This window comes from Pleurodeles waltl, chromosome 10, assembly GCF_031143425.1.
Source record: "Pleurodeles waltl isolate 20211129_DDA chromosome 10, aPleWal1.hap1.20221129, whole genome shotgun sequence".
NCBI lineage: Eukaryota > Metazoa > Chordata > Amphibia > Caudata > Salamandridae > Pleurodeles > Pleurodeles waltl.
The window spans coordinates 300,264,612-300,283,338 of NC_090449.1; the positions used below are offsets into that span (position 1 = coordinate 300,264,612).

General features: G+C 42.9%; 1 protein-coding gene across 4 annotated transcripts in view; it reads right to left on the reverse strand.

Annotated features, from left to right (window-relative positions):
• SRL (sarcalumenin) overlaps window positions 1-18,727 on the reverse strand; it is a 210,665-nt gene that overhangs the window by 34,196 nt on the left and 157,742 nt on the right. For 2 of the 4 annotated variants that reach the window (XM_069210460.1, XM_069210458.1), the window contains one exon: window positions 7,648-7,683. The exons of the other annotated variants lie outside the window; for them this stretch is intronic. In XM_069210460.1, coding sequence (XP_069066561.1) covers window positions 7,648-7,683 — 36 coding nt within the window. The remainder of the gene's footprint in view (window positions 1-7,647; window positions 7,684-18,727) is intronic. 4 annotated transcript variants of the gene reach the window in all.

Sequence of the window (18,727 nt, forward strand, 5' to 3'; positions counted from 1 at the left end):
TACATTTGCAAAAGTGAATTCAACTTTGGCAATGGGAAATAGTTTTAAATCAAAATAATGTACGTGTTGCCATAAATCCCAATTTAAAGGAGACACTGACTCACTTTCCTGAAATTCAGTAGTGAATGAGCTAGGGCTGTGCTTTACTGGCAAAGCTGAAAATGGGGCCCGGACTGGGGAACCAAAAAAGCTCTGACATAAATACTCACACCAGCCCAACTCCATTCTTCTCCGCGCTCTCTCTAGCCATCATTCTCTCTATTTCTCTGTACCTCTTTTCTCACTCTGATAGCTGGCATGTTAACAGTTTCTCTTTCCAACTCTTTCACCCCTTCATGAAGCCGCCTGTGCCTGCTGCAAATAATACTGGAGAGCTGGGAAAAGTACTATCATTGGCCCCAGGCTTTTAAAACCTGCATACAGTGGCTCCATCCCAAAAGTAAAATGCTTGATGGAATAAAATGCAAATCCAGCCCTGGATGAGAAAGTGACCACACAATCAATTGGTGGTGCACTTCAGCACAGATAAATCAGGAGAGTTAAATCTAGGTTAAAACACTGCAAAAACAGGGGTGTGAATGTTATGTTATACTGGGGTAGGGTCTGTAACTAGAAAGGATGATGCAAGAAAAGCCTGAATTTGATATGAAGATCAGGAGTTGTGAAAGGCTGAAATTGAAGTTTAATAGTGCAACAGTTTGTAGGAATGTACCAGTAAGTTTTGTACAACAGAGATGAGGTGTACTCACATACATATGTGGATATACTTTCCCTAGAATAGCATGGTAATCTGTATGCCAGGGTTAAGGTGCCTCCTTTGGGAACAGTTTGCGTGGCCACTGACAGACAGTAATCAATGTGTATGCCTTGTCTATTCCTAGAGGTCCTCTATTTTAATAGGTGCCTCATACACTCATTTAAGTTACTGGATATCAAATACAGACTCTGGGACTTTGAATTTTCACTAAGCTCTGCTGATTACCAGTGCTCTGCTTTGTTTACAATTTTTTTGCAGTAGTACCCATTCCAGTTTTTCAGTCCCTGAAGTGAAGTCCAGTGTAGTCTGTTTGTTAGTCCAAATGAATTTTAGGTGTTGTTAGACCTGGCAGCTTTTTGGTATGTCTCCCTGTCATTTTGCCTTCTGACCTCCTGTTTTTATGGTATACTGGACACTGTTTTTGCTGGTTTATTGTCTCTGTGCACTTTACCACTGCTTATCAGTGCTACAGTGCAAGTGCTCCCTATGTAAACTGAATTTGTGATTGGTTTATCCAGGATTGGCATATTTGATTTACTAGTAACTTCCTAGTACAGTGCACTAGAGGTGCCCAGGGCCTGTAAGTCAAATGCTACAAGTGGGCCTGAAGCACTGGTTGTGCCACCCACATTAGTAGCCCTGTAAACATGGCTCAGACCTGTTATTGCAGTGTATCTGTGTGCAGTTTTAAACTGCCAATTCGACTTGGCAAGTGTACCCACTTGCTAGGCCTAAACCTTCCCTTTTACTACATGTCAGGCACTCTTAAGGTGGGCCCTAGGTAGCCCCATGGGCAGGGTGCAGTGTATTTAAAAGGTAGGACATGCACTGGTGTGTTTTACATGTCCTAACAGTGAAATACTGCCAAATTTGTGTTTCACTGTTGCAAGGCCTATCTCCCTCATAGTTTAACATGGGGGCTGCCTTTAAATAACTTTAAAGTGCAGATTCCCTTTGAGGCCAGATAGAAATATGGCGTTTGGGGCCTCTGAACTCACAATTTAACAATACATCTTTTAGTGAAATTGGATTGTGAGTTTGAAAATGCCACTTCTAGAAAATAGTCATTTTCTTGCTTAAACCATTCTGTGACTATGCCTGTTTGTGGATTCCCTCTCTAGGTCATTTTGACAGTTGGGCTATTTACACTTCTCCTCTAGACAGGGACACAAAGGGAGATAGGGTGTAGCCTGAATATCCTGATGAGCCATCTGAGCTAGAGTGGAGCGAGGAGTGGTCCCTTACACCTGAAAGACTGTGCCTGCCCTCACACAATGCAGTATCCAGCCCCCTGGCCTGGACAAAGAAGGATCTTGCAAACACATGAGACTGCTTTGAAGTTTGCCAACTTCAAAGGCAGAAAGGGGTATAAGTATCGGAAACAAAACCCCAGACTTTTAGAATCTTTCTGGAATCAAGAGGAACCTCTGCTAAGGAGAAGAGATGAACAACTGGAGGAGGAGTACTGTTCCTTTGCGGTGTTGCTTTGCTGGACTGGTCTGCAGTTGCTGCTTCTGCCTTAAAAGAGTGCAAAGGGTGAACTTTGCTGTGTGTCCTGCTTGAGAATGTTCTCCAAGGGCTTGGAGTAGAGCTTGCCTCCTGTTAGAAGTCTCATGGGCACCAAAGACTTCAGTTTCCTCGACCTGCAGCACTGGAAACTGTGTGTTTTGTGCTGTTCCAGAGGAGAAACCACTGTGACGCCGCCAACGCCGCCTCTGGCCTCCACCGTGACTGCCGACGCCGCACGGAGCTGCACTGCCCCACTTCACACTGTGACCCTGGTCTAAACGACTTCACCGAGCCGCTGCTCACCCCGACCTGGGAGCCCCGCACTCCGGCATCGCCTTGCTCACACCACAGCCTGGACATCCCCGACTACAATGCTCCTGCTGACACCGGCGCCTCGGCCTGCACCATGGCTTATGGACACCGCTCATGAGGTACACGAAGCACCGTCCCATCCTGCACCGCAGCCCTGGTCCAATGACACCAGCACCATCGACTCCAGTATAGTCTCCAGGCATCCCTGGCTGCACCGTGGCCTGTGGACACCGTTTGTGAGGTTTACGAAGCACCATCCCATCCCGCACCACTGGCTTGGGCCTTCCAATGACAGCGCTTCAGTGAGGACACCGCTGCCTGCACCGTGACCTGGTGACACTGCACATCGCACTACCCCGCTTCACATCGCAGCACTGGTCTCACCGACGCCGATGGACCCCGTCACCAAGCCGCTACCTGCACTGTGACCTGTGGGCACCACACGTCGTATCGTCCCGCTTTGCACCGCAGCCCCGACGCCATCCACCCCAGCGCTCCTGACTATATCAGCCCAGAGTTCAATCAGCAATGCGGGTGTGACTTCAAGGACCAGACGACTTCTGCACCGACTCCGGAACCGACACCGCAACGCCAGCGAAGCCGCTCTAAGCGAAGATCACCACGCCCTGCAATTCCAAAGGTACTGTTTTCGGGTCTTCGTGACACTGTAACTTGCCCGCGATGCCGCGGCCAGCCTGAACTGTTGGTTTTGTTGATCACAACACCGTGATAGCCCCAGGTGGAGCTATTGACTTCAAGGAACTGTATTTTTGAGTAACTCTTGCGAAATTCATATCTTCATTACTGTACGTTAGATTTTTTATCATATTTGGTCTTGTTTTATATAGATAAATAACGGCTATTTTTCTAAAACTGGTGTGGTGTCCTTTTGTAGTGTTTTCACTTATTACTGTGTGTTATGTGCAAATGCTTTACACATTGCTTCTGAGACAAGCCTGACTGCTTGTGCCAAGCTACCAAGGGGGTGAGCAGAGGTTATCTGAGTGGGTATCTCCCTTATTCTGACTAGAGTGAAAGTCTCTACTTAGACAGGGTGCAAACCGACTGCCAAGTGGAGACCCTATTTCTAATAGGTGTACTTTGAGTAAGGAGCTCCCAAGTAGGATGTTGTTCACAAAAACCAAATAGGACACTTAGGTTTGCACAAAAGGTATGAGAAGAATAACTTCTTTTCACGGTATACACTTCTTAAACAACATGTTCTTTTCATAAGAATCTGAGTCATAAGTAAGGAATTAAAACAAACATCATTGTATGCAGCATTTGGAAAATTCTACACACTTAACAATAAATTAGCTGAATCAGACCCATGGTGAATTAACCAATTGTATTGTATGTAGTACTTGCAGAACACTACACCTCTGTGTTTTCATTTTTCCTTTTTATCAATGTTTTACCTTATTTTCCTGTAACGTGTAGCGCTTTATCACCAATGTAAACTAATATGATTGACGTTGTTTAAGCGTGCTCCTGCAGTGGAAATAAGTTACCATTTTTCCCCACCTTTGCCTTATTAAAGACACAAGTACTTTCTCACAAAACCTCTATTCTTATTTTTTAGATTAATAAGTGGGAAGCCTTGGCACTTTTAACATAAAACCCCTATTATTCTTTGGAAAGAAAGTGGGAAGCTTTGTCACTTTTAACATAAAAACCTCTTTTCTTATTTTTAATAAAGTAAATGGGAAGCACTGGCCCTTTTAACATAAAATGAAAACTCGTGACTATACTGAACACACCCGCAGCAGCGGCCTTTATCACTCTCATGTAGCCGTTAAGGTTACAAGGTTTACTGGGCAAGCTTTTCCTATGATTCAGAGAAGAGGCATGAACAGGAGTGCTACTGGAAGAAGAATGTGTCTCTAAAGATTAGTATGCCTATTTGCTATGAAAGGTTGAATGTTCGGAAGAGGTTCAGCTGAGCCACTGTCCCCAATCATGTATTGCAGAAACGAGTGTGTTTGCTGCCATAAGCTGCTAAATTGTTATAAAAAGCCAAGCAAATATGCAAAGCAGAAGTTAGTTTTCCTGCCATAAGCAAAGATGATCACATCAAAAGCAGGCATTATATACCCATTTATATTTACATGTGAAGTATTTTATACCTGTATAGTTCTAATTTATTTACAATAAAGCTAAGTAAAAAAACTGCGGAAAGGATCTAGTGTCATTTTCTGTACAACATGGAAAGAAGTACTTGAGAAGATCTACATTTCCTTGCTAACTTTGTTTTCAGTTTTCCTTTCTGTCACTGTTCTACCTTAAATTCCAAATACATTTTTAAGTTTTTGAATTATTTTAAAGTGTATTTCCCTTGGAGCCTAGTGAAGTATATTTTTTGCTATGTTACAACGTTGTTTGATGAGTCACTTAAAATTATGTTTTTCTTATTTATGCTTTATCTGCATTAAAATCCATTATCTGGACTTTTGATTGAAGTAGGATATGCAGACATGCACGTCATGCTAGCATCAGGGAACAGCTGATCTATGGTGAATATGCGGGCGTATACTATATCTATATAAAATATCTTGCCTTGGGATTTGGCAAAAGAATACACCATGCAGAATTTTAGTTCAACCAATCAGATACCCCTTTAGGTTAGAGAACACATTCAATATCTGTAAAACGTGCACATGCCTGACAGCTGACAACCACTATATCTCCTCTTAGAGCCAGAAGTAATTATTCATGTGTGCCAGCCTGTTAGCGCAATAGTGCTACAGTCAGAATTACTTGGAGCTGTTCTTAATGGAGAGGACTACAAATATCCGATAGACTGAAATCAGAGGGGTAAGAGACTCACCCATGGGTCTGATTGGTTGATACTGAATTTGGTAACAGCTTCCTGCATAAAGGGAGTTACCACGCTGATAACAGAAACACATGCAGACTTCAATGTTAATAGTAAAAAGTGAAATGAACCACTCCTGCCTTACAAGATCCATTAAGATGTCTGGCATACATTTGTTACAGCAAATCTTTGGCACCCCCAGCCTCTTATCTGTAGTCAAACACCATGATGTATACAACTGTGTTCTACTATTCTACCCCACATGACACCTCTGCTTTTTGTTATAGCAAAAGTTGTTTGATTCTGTAAACTATTCTTACAGATATTGTCAGGTACAAAGGCTACATAAAATACCATGACCTCAGCAAGAATAAAGTAATGAAAGAAACAAACATGGAGGAAAGCAAATACATTTCTCCTCAACAACTTTAAAACAAGACCAAAACATTTTCTTTTCTAACTACATATCAATGACAGGTGAACACCTTAATTTGCTACATGAGCAATTTCACATATTCACTTTCCTGAACCTTTTATTCTGTATCTCTTGAGAAAGTGGGTAATAGCAACTGTTCACTATTCCACTGAATGTCAATTTCCCTTTATAGATCGCCTGAGAACATGTGAAGTGGATGTAAAGACAGAATATAAACATGTAACAACTCAGGAAATCCAGCGCGTTTAGAAGTTATCATTATCCCAGGCACATGAAACATATGACTGTTTTATAAGGCATGGAGTAGTTCATTCTACTATGACACCTAAGTTCTATAAGAACTGTACTACTTTTTTCTAGTTCCCAATCATTATTATAGCCTCCTCAAATAAGATCCAAAGCGTGGTTGGCCTACCCCTCACTTTTAATGGTCAACTTGGTGCTTCATGAACCCTAATCTTTAACACTAAATACAGTCAAAAGTGAGTTCTTTTAAAACTGAATCCTAGTAAACGCACCAGCTCAGGCTGATCGGAAGATAAAGAACTGCACAAAAACTAAACCAGCCTAAAGGCAAACAAAGCTTCACACAAAACAAGAAAAGCAGTGCAAAAGTCAAAGGAAAAAATATGTAGAAAAACAAATGGAAAAAGTTTTTTAAAAAATGGAAAGATAAGCCAAGTTGAAGCATCATTGTTAAAGAGCAAACACTAACAATAGTACATAGAAAGCCAAAGATTAATAAAAGCATAGACACCAACACAAGGACAGCAACCATCTATGATTAGCTCCTAACTTATAGTGACAGTGTAGTGTATGGATATACGTGACACTCTAGTTCAGGTGCTGGGGCTCTGCACGCCCTCTGCTGACGTTATGTGCTTGAACTGGGAAATGAAACAACAATTTAGCTTATCTTCAGGTACAATCCCTACAGAGAGGCTACTAATTCACCTCTCACCTGATGAGGTCTGTAAAGGTGCCAAGTGTTGTAATTGGGTGGTGAAAACCACCTAAAATGTACGATGTCTCACAAAGACATCAGCCATCCCTTGCCTCAGACTTCATGTCTGATAACATATGATCCCGCAACACCGCTTACTGGGAAAGGATTAAGAAAAGGAAACAATGGACAGCGAAAAAGACAAAAGACACAAAGAAAGCAACTAAGGAGATAGAAAGGCAGCCATCGCAACTAGGAACAAAATCCACCCAAAAACTGAAATGAAGACAAAGACGAACATGCATTGACTGATACAAAGGCAGTAATAATTGCAAAGCAATGCACAGAGCCACAAATACTTTTAGGACAATACTGAAGAATATCAAATAACGTAGTAAGCTCATACACCAAACAGGACGAAGAAGAAACAAAAAAATGGGTTATTGAGACAATGAAGGGAAGGGGAGGCCAATACTTTAGTCGTTCCTCAAATGAATCAAGGAAAGGGAGGCTTCACAAATTAAAGTGACAGTCCCAACCAGTCAGAGACAGCACGGCTCAACACATGTTCTCTGTCAGTCATTGTTCCTGCTCATCAAAGCCTCCGACCCTCTACTCTGAGGTTTAGGTTGTACACATTGCCCAAATATCAGAAAATATTATTTCTTACCAGAGTAGGTGAATCTGAATACAGTTTATCCTAAGACACCAGCTTCTACCTAGCTCGATCTTTAATACTTGTTTAGTAAAAGCTCATAGACTGGAACCCAACACTGTATTGCTTCATCATTTTAATGGATCATTGAAAGGTGAGAGGCCAACAACAATGACAACTCTCTAATGGTAGCATGCTGGTGGGAGAAAGTCATACCAACCTGTTTCAGAGTTCCCAAGGGTTCGTCCTTGGTAAGCTGTTAGCAGAGGGGAACGGGAGATAAAAAAGGGAGTGAGTAAGGCAGGGAAAGGCACGCATATTACAGGTAATGTCTAGGGGGGTTAGGAATAACTGAAGTATAGCCTCTGCTTCCTCGTCAAACAAGAATAAAGGAACATTAAGTAAAGAAACACCATGTAAAAAGGAGTCGTTTTAAGGAACCACGAGGTTATGTAAGCCTATTGGAGCTAAGCTTCTGCCCAGTACTGCCTCTAATGGCGCAGAGTACTATTGCCGCTCTCAGACATGGCGCCCAGCCCACCTGGCCTTTCCGAGGTGAGAACAAATGCTCCTTTGCATTCTGCCCAGGGAGATTTGGCACTAAGAAGGCAAGCACCAGACCAAAGCCACACATTACTAAAGCGGCGTAAAAATAGAGACTGTTTCACATGAGTCAGTTCTTTCCAAGGCTGACACTATTTCTGGTTGGGTGATGTCACTGGTGAAAGACATAATGCCCCCAGTTGTTGTGCAGAATGGGGCAGCGCCAGCTGGTGCTTCCGCAAGGACCGTTCTGTGCTGCAGAGCATACTTAGTGGCAAAAGTGGGACTGCAAAAATGCACATAGATCATGATTCTACCGCCCCTCGCCATGAGCAATTAAAAGTGCAAACTCGTTTTCCCCCTCAGATTGCACGTCTATCATTTTCACAACATACATAGAGCACGCACATTTAAACCAGTCTTTCCAATGAAATGGACAAGCCAATATCCGAGTGGAAATATATGCGGGCGGTTATGTATTGTGTTGGTTTACCATCAGATTTGGTTAAACAATAGTTAAACTCTTCCTTTCTTCCCTTGATATTTGTCACAAAGAATTTAATTTTCAGAAGACCCCTTTTGAGCAACTGTAAATGGTATCCCTACTTGTTGTGTACGTTTAGGGGTGAGATTTGAAATAAACCTGAGTGACTACACTGGTGATTTTACAGATTCAAATTTAAAAGTCACTCGAGGGCTTCCCTGTGGAAAGCATCGTCGATATAAAAAGTCTAAAACTCGTTCTCTGGCACACAGATATTAAAAAAAGATATTGAAATTTTGCCCGATGAACAAAATTCTGGTCAAGTGATGGTCAAACTGTCAATAGTATCCATGAACACAACTATACTCCTGGTTTCTTTACAGTAACGAACCTTTTGCAAAATCAACTGAACGTGTTCAAGCAAAAGTGTTCTCTCTGCCAAAACAATCATAAGATCCCACCCTCCAGAAGAAGCTAAGCGAGAGAAGAGCCGGGGATAAGCAGAACCGCATCACACCCAGAACTGGGCTGTGATTGTACTTCGGCTCTAATGAGGGTGTTGGCACTAGTCTAATCCCAATCCTTACCTAAACAGAGTGCAGGCAGAGACCTGCCATACTTATATTTCGGTATAATTGAAAAGAGGGCATAATAAGGCTCTTGCTACTAGCCAACCCGTAGTATAGCATGAACCCTAGGTTCACAAAAGCTTATTTCTACTAGAGCTCTGACACAGTGAATACATTACCACAACATTACGGCACTGCATGACAACAAATGGGAAAAGTGGAATGTTTTACAGGAGAAGCAGATTTCTTCACCATCTTGTCTCATGGTCAGGAAGATTTTTAAAATGAATTTCAACATGCCTGTGGTGTACAACATAAACATGGTTTTCTCCACTGTAAAAGAGTTTTCAGTTGTTCCTACTTTGCTAAACCAGTTAAGAGTTCTATGTAGTTTACCCTACCGTTTTTTCATTAAAGAGTTTTTCTTCTGACATTCTCAAATTATTTTTTTCCTGTCGATTACTCACCACTTCTAACCTGCTTTTAACGTACCTATGTTTGAACTGTTAGTGAAATGCATTGGTAAACTATGAAATGACTAATTCGCTGTGATCAATAAAAGAAACAAAAACAGAATTAGAGTATCCTTTGGAGTAGAGATTTAATTTTCCTGTTCAGCTATGCCAACTACACATCAAGGATCACATTCAGGCAACCAGTGTGTGTGCAATTCCTATTAGAAAAGGGGCATTTCCTTCAGACTCAAAGACAGACATCAGTCAGAATTTTTCAATCCCCAGAAGACCAAGTACATCAGATAACTGGAGGTCGGAAGGGTGACAAAACCATCAGATAGAAGCTGAGGAATTTCTGCACAGGTGGGTCAGAACACTAATGTGATAAAAGAATCCGAAAATAAAGACACTATTATCTTAGATCCATTTGATTAAGGTTTTAGTGTTCGCTTTAGGGGATTTGGGGGGGGGCACATAGTGTCATGCTTGTGATACCCTCAAGAACATACTTTATTTATAAACATGTTGAAATTCACAGCAGTTCACAATTACAAAAAACCTTCTACCTATAATGTCAACACGTCTGGTCCTATTCAGAGATACAACACCAAGACCACATTTTAGAACGCAATACAAGAATACTGGGGTCAAGAGATCTCTCATAGTAGCCTAGTCACTCTGGCATCTGGCACTAATAAGAAACCTATCCCACACAGAACTTACATGCCAGGGGAGCAGAAAGACAGATTGGACCAACTGAGGGGGGTTCTGTTAGAAGACTAAAAATGGCTTTCAATTATTTCAATTAATTTTAATCTGAGATCTCAGTTACAATATCTTCAGTGTATGAAGTTATCCAGACATCAATTTGTTTCCGAAGTCCGATGATGCAATCTAGCTAAACTATGCTTCCAGGTTTCAGGCCTTGACTCAAAGTTAGTATAGAATGCCTGTTAAATCCTTCCTCAGAGAGCGTTAACTACAGCTTTCGCCCCGTTACACTAATCTCCAAATGATCCAAAACTTCAAGTCTTCCAAAATGTCAAGAGTAATTCTAATCAGCTCCAATTGGTAATGCCAACAATAGTTCCCAATCTCCTACACCCATCTGAGTTATCACACTGGAGTTTGTCATGCAAAAAAGATTTGTTATTCATGCTGAGGGCCAGATATTTCACCACATCCTGTAAAGTGGGTGGGGAGTACACTAGTATAGACATATTGCCGTAACCTTGGACTTCACGACCTTCTTAAAAGAGGTGAAATGGGATTTCCTTAAAAAATACTCCCTTAATCAGAAAAACCTTTCAAATTTGGATGACTGAAAAATAATTAATGATTTCACCCTCTCCGCCATCACAAGGAAGAACTACTGCTTCAACTTCTCCAGTTTGCAAAGATTGAGAGGTAACATTTTAGCTGTCACAACAAATAGAAAAATCTAACTGTAAATTTGTTAATTTTCAGAAATTAGCTTTTATTATTGCCATAACACTGGCCTGAAAATCCGATGAAATCCATTCCATTTGCTTACAACATTAATACATGGAAATAACTTGCATAGATCAGCTCCTTCACCGGATGTAAAATAAGTTTTTCAGTATGCTATAGATAAAACTATAGAAAGTTGAAGACCTTGTTTCTTCAACAAAACTCGTCAGCAGAGTTTGGGTTTAGGGTCCTCTTGATGGATTGCTTATAGTAAACAAATATGGTAGATCAATTATATAATTAATCTTCAACTGCTGATGTATGATTGAAAAGTTCTAAAATCATCCAAAATAATTTTAAAATGGAATAAGACAGATACATTGAATTTTTCTGGTCCGAACAAAAAGGGTCTCATCTATCAGATTAAAGGTGTTACTGCTGCCTTCCTTTGGAATATGTTGAGCAGACATGTGGAAGTCCATGTATATGTTTTTGTAAGTATCATTTCCTTGCCTCTGATGTGAGGGCATGCACTCAGTCAGATACTCAGACAAAACAGAAGTCCTCATCCTCGGCTCCACACCTTCCGCCTGGAACGAGTCCTGGTGGCCCACCACCTTCGGAAGTGCCCCCACCGACCACAACTGCAACCTCAGCGTCATCTTAGACTCATTGCTCTCAATGGACCGACAGGTGAGTGCAGTCTCATCAGGTTGCTTCCACACCCTGCGCATGCTTCGAAAGATCTACAAGTGGATCCCTAACCGAAGCCAGAAGGACAGTCACCCAGGCCCTTGTCAGCAGCCGCCTCGACTACAGCAATGCACCCGATGCCAGAACCACAGCCAAGACCCTGAAAAGACTACAATGTATTCAGAATGCCTCACCTGTCTCATCAAGAACGCCCCCACGACACAGCCACACCTCCACCTGCCTAAGAGACCTACAATGGTTGCCTATCGACGAGAGAATCACCTTCAAGCTCCTGGCCAATGCCTACATGCCCTACACGACACAGACCAGCCTACCTCAACCACAGACTCTCCTTCTACATTCCCACCAGACAACTCCACCGACCAGGCCCTCGCCAACGTCCCCCGCATCCGGAAAACCACAGCCGGAGGAAGATCCTTCTCCCACATCGCCGCCTGGAACACCCTCCCCATCCACCTCAGGCAATCTGCCACCCTGTCTCAGTTCAGGAAGGACCTCAAGACCTCGCTCTTTGACTGATCCTCAGCCCACCCCACCTCCCCCAGCGCCTTGAGACCCTCACAGGCGAGTAGCATAGATTTACAAATCCCTGATTGATTGGTTGATTGATACTCTGCCCTCAATAATCTGTGTGCTTAATAGCTGTTTCCTCCTTTTCCCACCTCCCAGGTTTTATGAAAGTACTCAATTCTATTCTTTATTAACTGTTATGAATGGTGATGAATAACGAATGATCAAGTTGTAAGGTGTTACTTACATTTACCCTGTTATAGCTGTTCTACGTCATGGAAATCTTCACCAGACAAGGACTGGCAAAGAGAATAGGTCTTGGTTATGTAAGAGCTATTGGCTTTGCCAATATGTTTTAGACATGTTGTACACCAGCGTGGCTGCTGTTCAGAATGACTAAAATCAGTGGGTAAAGGAAAGTGGTGTGGAGGGCAGTGCTGTAGAGCAGAGTGGTGTTGAGAGAAGTAGAGCGGCATAGACTTGACAGGAATGAAGTGGAGGGTCATGGAATCGCATAGAGTGAAAAGGTGTGGAGTGTTGTGGAGGGAATAGAATGTCGTAGAGTGGATGGGCATAGAGTGGAGCAGAGTTGAGTGGCATAGAGTGGAGTAGAGTGTCAGAGTGGAGTGGCACAGGGTGTCGTGGAGTGGCATAGAACACAGTTGAGTGAGGTTGAGAGGACTGCATGGAGTAGAGTGTTGTAAAGTAGTGTGGAGTGGAGCAGATTGTCACAGAGTAGAGTGGCATAGAGTGGAGTGGTGTAGGACAGTGGGATGGCACAGAGAGGAGTAGAGTGTTGTAGAGTGGAGTGATGTAACGTGGAGTGGCAAAAAGTGGAGTAGTGGCTTGGAACAGAGTGGAGTAGTGTGTCATAAATGTTGTGAAGTAGAGAGGCATGGAGTGGCATAGATGGAGTTGCATAGAGCGTTGTAGAGTGGAGTAGAATCGTGGAGTGTTGCAAAGTGGCATGGAGTATCATAGACAGGTTGCGTAGAGCGTTGTGGAGTAGAGTGTTGAAGGGTAGAGTGGCACAGAGTAGAGTTTAATAGAGCAGAGCATCATAGAGAGTTGTAGAGTGTTGTGCTGTGGAATGGTCAAGAGTGAAGTGGCGTAAAGTACTGTGGTGCAGAGTGTAGTGACGTAGAGTGCAGTGGAGTAGAGTAGAGTGGTGCAGGGTTTAGTGGCATAGAGTGGAGTGGCGCACGGGCAGTGGTGTAGGCTGCAGTGGTGTACATTGAAGTGGACGTAGGTAGAGTGTGGAGGTGTAGAGCAGCATAGAGTGCAGGGTATAGAGTGCAGTGGTGTAAAGTGCAGTGGTGCAGAACAGATTTGAGGGCCGTAGAGTGGAGTGATGTAGAGTGTAGTGGCATGCAGTGCTCAGGCAATGAGTGCAGGACAGTGGTGTAGAGTTGAGTGGCAGTGGCATACACTGCAGTTTTGAAGAGTAGATTGGCATAGAGTGCAGTGGCACAAAGTGCACTGGTTTTGAGTAACGTGGTATAGAGTGCATTGACGTAGAGTACAGCGGCACAGAATAGAGTGGCACAGGGTGGAGTGGCGCAGGGTAGATTGCAGTGGCGCAGTGTGGAGTGGTATAGAGTGGATCGGCAGAGAGTGGAATAGAGTGTCACAGAGTAGAGTGTCGTAGAATGCAGTGTTGTAGAGTACACTGGTGCAGAGTAGATTGCAGTGGCTTAGAGTGGATTGGCGTAGAGTGCAGTGGTTTAAAATGGAGGGATGTACAGTTTAGTGGCATACAGTTTACTGATGTAGAGTGCAGTAGAGTGACGTAGAGTTGAGTGGTGCAGAGTAGAGTGCAGTGGCACAGAGTGCTGTAGTGCAGAATGGAGTGGTGTAGAGTTCAGTGATAGAGATTGCAGTGTTGCAGAGTAGAGTGGTGATGCGTTAATTAGAGTGGAGTGGTGTAGAGCAGAATGGAGTGGTGCAGGGTAGAGTGTACTTTCATAAATTGGAGTGATGCAGAGCTGAGTGGCCTAGTATATAGAGGCACAGATTGCATTGGTGTAGAGTGGCATAGAGTAGAGTGGAGCAGAGTACAGCGCAGTGGCATAGAGTGCAGTGGAGAAGAGTGCAGTGTTGCAGAGCAGATTGTCATAGAGCGCAGTGGTGTATAGTAGAGTGGCATAGAGTGCATTGGCATGAAATGCAGTGGAGTAGCGTGACAGAGTACAATGGCGTAGAGTACAGTGCTGTGGAGTGTTGCAGAGTAGGGTACAGTGGCACAGTGCAGTGGAGCAGAGTAGATTGGCATAGAGTGCATTGGTAATGAGTAAAGTGGTGTAAAGTGGTGCAGAGTAGAGTGCTGTTGCGCAGAGTGCTGAGTCACCAAGTACAGTGGCGCAGAGTGCAGTGGCATAGAGTAGATTGTTTTAGAGAAGAGTGGTTTGCTGCACTGGTTTCCAGTGCATTTGGAGGCATATCGCTTGTGCAATTTCTGGTCATTGCTATTTCAGTCCCATTTTTGTATTTCTGCAATGGTTGTTTTACCTCGAGGCTAAATGGTGATGGAATTAGCACACATCTAGCAGTGTAGTGAGTGCATGATACAGCACTTTGGAGTGTTTTTGCATCAGGAATTTAACGTGAACTGGTCCTTGTCCTTCAGACCTCTGTGTTTACAATGTGTGCAGTCTGTATCCCGCTATCTCTGATGCGCTTTGGAGTGTGCGCTAGACTTGTATCTTCAAGTGCAACTGGTTTGATTTATGGATAGGGATCTGCAATGCGTCAGTTGAGGACTCACCTTGAGTGCTGTCCTATGGGCCTGCCATTGCTCATGGATGCTTACTATGGCCCATTGTCACCGGTCCATATGGATGCTTCAGCTCCTGGATTCCTGGGTCTCATGCAGTGGTTACATTATCGGCTGCCACATCTCCAGCATCTGCTGACTAAACTGGAAATGACCATGTTTGTTCCTCAGACCTTGTCCTTCAGGCCACTGTTGACCTGTTGTCTGAGGATACGGGTTCCTTCCTGGACCCCACTGACTCTCTTAACATGGGAAACATTTCAGGAGCCTCTTAGACGTTTAATTTGAGCCCCTGCTTTTTAAATAAATCAATTTTATTCATTTGTACTGGCATTTTTATGGCTTTCATCTGCTTTTGTTATTAAAGTACATTTCATATTCATTTCACTTGACATTTTAGGCTAGCTTTCATGCTATTATTTTGAGCTGAGATTGAAGTGAAATAAATTAGGGCCTGCACTGAGTCTCCATTTTAGCATTCATGTTTTAGCTTGATATCTTTTTCTAATGGTGACTCTTTACATGGTTTTAATTTAACATGATAATATACTTATAATCTAGTGTACGCGAAGCTTATTCCTAGTAAGCAATGCTGCCATGTAGTCTGTATACTCTGTACAAGGCTAGGCACGTAGAATGTGATGCCCTTGTGTTATGCTGTCCAATGGAGACAGCTCTATGGCTCCAGACAAACCAATACATCAGCTCTGCATCTTTGACGCAGTGAGATATGAGCTTTATAAACAGCCTCTGTGCTCCATTCGGCAGAGGAGTACTTGTGCTGGGTTTATTCTGGAATGTAGTGCACTGTGACTGAGATGCTACCTTACTGACTCTGACCTCCATCCTGCAAAGGACGATGGACTGTTCTATATCAGACCGGCTTCCTGGCGCATCATACCCATGTATTGGGGGTTAGGATATCCCAGTGGATCTGGCAGAGGGTACTTCTGCTATGCTCTAAAAAGTGTAGGTAGTAGCAGCAGTGTAACAACATTACCATGGTTGAATTGTTTATCTTTTTCACCATTCTCATAATGCTGGTTACAATGCTTTGTTTTATCTGCCTAATAACAGCAGCTCATGCTTTTAGTACAAGAATACGATTGTTTCAATAAATGTTTAAAAAGCCATTTTTGTCTCTTTCTTGTGTTTACCATGGGAATGCAGAATAACAATGAAAGAATACATCTGTTTCCACGATTTGTCTGGGAATGACTGGTCATGTTCGAGGTTGCTGATACTATCTGGTACCCTGGCATGAGTCGGGGTTCGGACAGAGCTCTGTCAGCCAGAGAGGGATTGTTTTAACATTTTCGAATGGTGTATCTGGACTGAGTCCCTATATTCTGATGTTCAGGTTGACCTATTATGCAGCCCTACTTAAATCATAAAAACCGTAAAACAGTGTGAAGTGGTGCAGAGTAGAGTGCAGTGGCATGGAGTGGTGCGAGTGGAGTAGTATACAGTGAAGAATGCTTGGTGTGATATCGTACTGCCATTACAGACAACACTTTTTCAACTGAAATTACCATTACATTGGCACAGACATATCGTTTTACTGATAGTAGTATACAGCACACAAACAATGTGTGGCAATGCCATCATCTAGTGTAGTGATTTGTTTTGATCGTATTAACATTTGTTTCCACCACACTTATTGAATCTTATACAGAGCACTATACCTTGAGGTGTCAAAGCGCTAGCAGAAAGCACCCAATACCAAACAGAAAACAGAGAAGTCCCAATGCTAAGGGAAATGGAGAGAAAAAAGTCATGCTTTTTGAACATGGCAAGAGAGTCAGCTTCCGAGGTACGGGGCAGGCAGGAGCCACCGAGATGGACTGGCCTCCCCATCTGGCCTTGCAGAATCTGGGAATAACCACCTGCTTGCAAAAGGAGGATCTGAGAAGCCTACTCAGAGAGTACCAATGAAAAAGGAAGTGGAGTTTGGTAGAACCTTTCTCATACAAAGCTAAAAAAAAAACATACAGGGAACCTTAAAAATAATCATTTTTTAACTGGAAGCCAGTCAAGGTAGCAAATCTCTTCTCTGACCGAAAAATGCCTTGGGATGTTAAAGATAACTCGGGCAGCTGTTAACACAGGAGGCAGTGATAATAAGGTAAAGCGAGTTGTAGTAATTCTAATCGTGAGGTGATAAGCGCGATAATGAATGATTGTTGCAAATCCTCTGGAATAAAAGCAAAACATTTTGTCAAAGTTCTGATACTGATAAAACATGAGCTAGTAGTAAGGCTGACCTGAGTATCAACGCACAAAGGAATGTAAAAAAAACAATGTTTTTTTGGCTGATTTGACCAGGGTGGGAAGATTTACTCAATTCTCCAGCCACCAGTTGTTAGACCAAACAGACTCCTAAGTGCCAAAGATCAATATCTCTCTTTTGTCAGCATTAAGTTTAAGGGTGATGTCTTTTATCCACCAACTAATGCTAGACATGCAGTGATGGAACTTCTCGGCTTCAGAAGTCTGGTCGTTGGAATCGGACACAATGATTTAAGTGTCATCAGTGTATGACAGCACTTGGAACCCAAAAGAACGCACCAATTCAGCCAACGGAGCAACATTCATGTTAAAAAGAGTCAGACTCAGGGCAAGCCTTGAGGGACTCTACAAGGAAGACTAAAAGCTTCCACCTCAAAACCTCCCCAGCTAACCATTTGTACTCTGTTGGTAAGAAAAGAGCAAAGGAGCTTAAGAGCAGACCCACTGAGCCCGATTTGCTGCAGTTGATGAATCATCCATACAGACGAAACGGTGTTCAACGCTGCCGACAAATCAAGCATCATCCGAATGCCCCCTTCCTCAATCGACCAGGCAGGGAATTCGGTCAGCCACCACAATAACAGCAGATTCTGTACTGTGTCCCACCCTCCCCCCGAAACCATTTTTTGAGGGATCAAGAATATCGTGAGCCTCAATGAATTTAACACGTTTCTGTATAAAAAACTTTTCAAGAATCGTGGCTGGCACTGGAAGCAAGAATATAGGACAGACGTTTTTAAGATCCTAAGGGTCCACATTTGTTTTTTTAGTAGCGGAGTAACAATCACTTTTTTCCAGGAGGCGGGAAAACCTCCTCATTGCAGAATCAGAGAAAAGACATTCTGCACGAAATCGGCAATAGGTTCGGTAGCCTGCTGGAGTATTTTAGGAGAACAGGGATCAGATGGAGATCCAGATTAAACACCTAACAGCAACTCTTAGGTTAGATACAAAGAAATAAGGGGAAATTCAATAAGCTGATTGAGCTGAATGCCTGATATGGCAACTTTGGGCAGTGTTTCATTATCCATAGGTAGATCAAAATTTGAATAGTTATTCATAATTTTGGCCTGAAAATATAGCACCATTCTGTTAGAAAAGTCTTGAGATTAATTTACCAAGCCCTGAGACGTGTGTGAAGGGGGGTGGAGGGAGGGGAGAGAGCGTAAGGTAGACAGATATTTTATTTACTTTAAAAAGTATCTTAGACGAGTTATTGGCAGCCTAATTTTTTCTACAAAAAAACAGCCTTGGTAGATTTAATGGTGAGCTTATAACACAGAAAAAGGGCCTTTAGCTTTTTTATTCACCTGGGCCAAGAGTACACCTCTATCTCCGCTCTCGTCTGTGGCAAACCTGTCACTCACATTTCTATAGATGAGACCCACTTGCCCTAGACATAGAGTGAGGGAGAGGAACACTAAGAGCCTCATTAGGAGTTCGGCGGTTGAACCGTCCAAACTCCAAAACTGAGGAGGCGATAGTCAAGACGACCCCCCCTCCCCCACCACCATTGTATTATGATGTTTCTG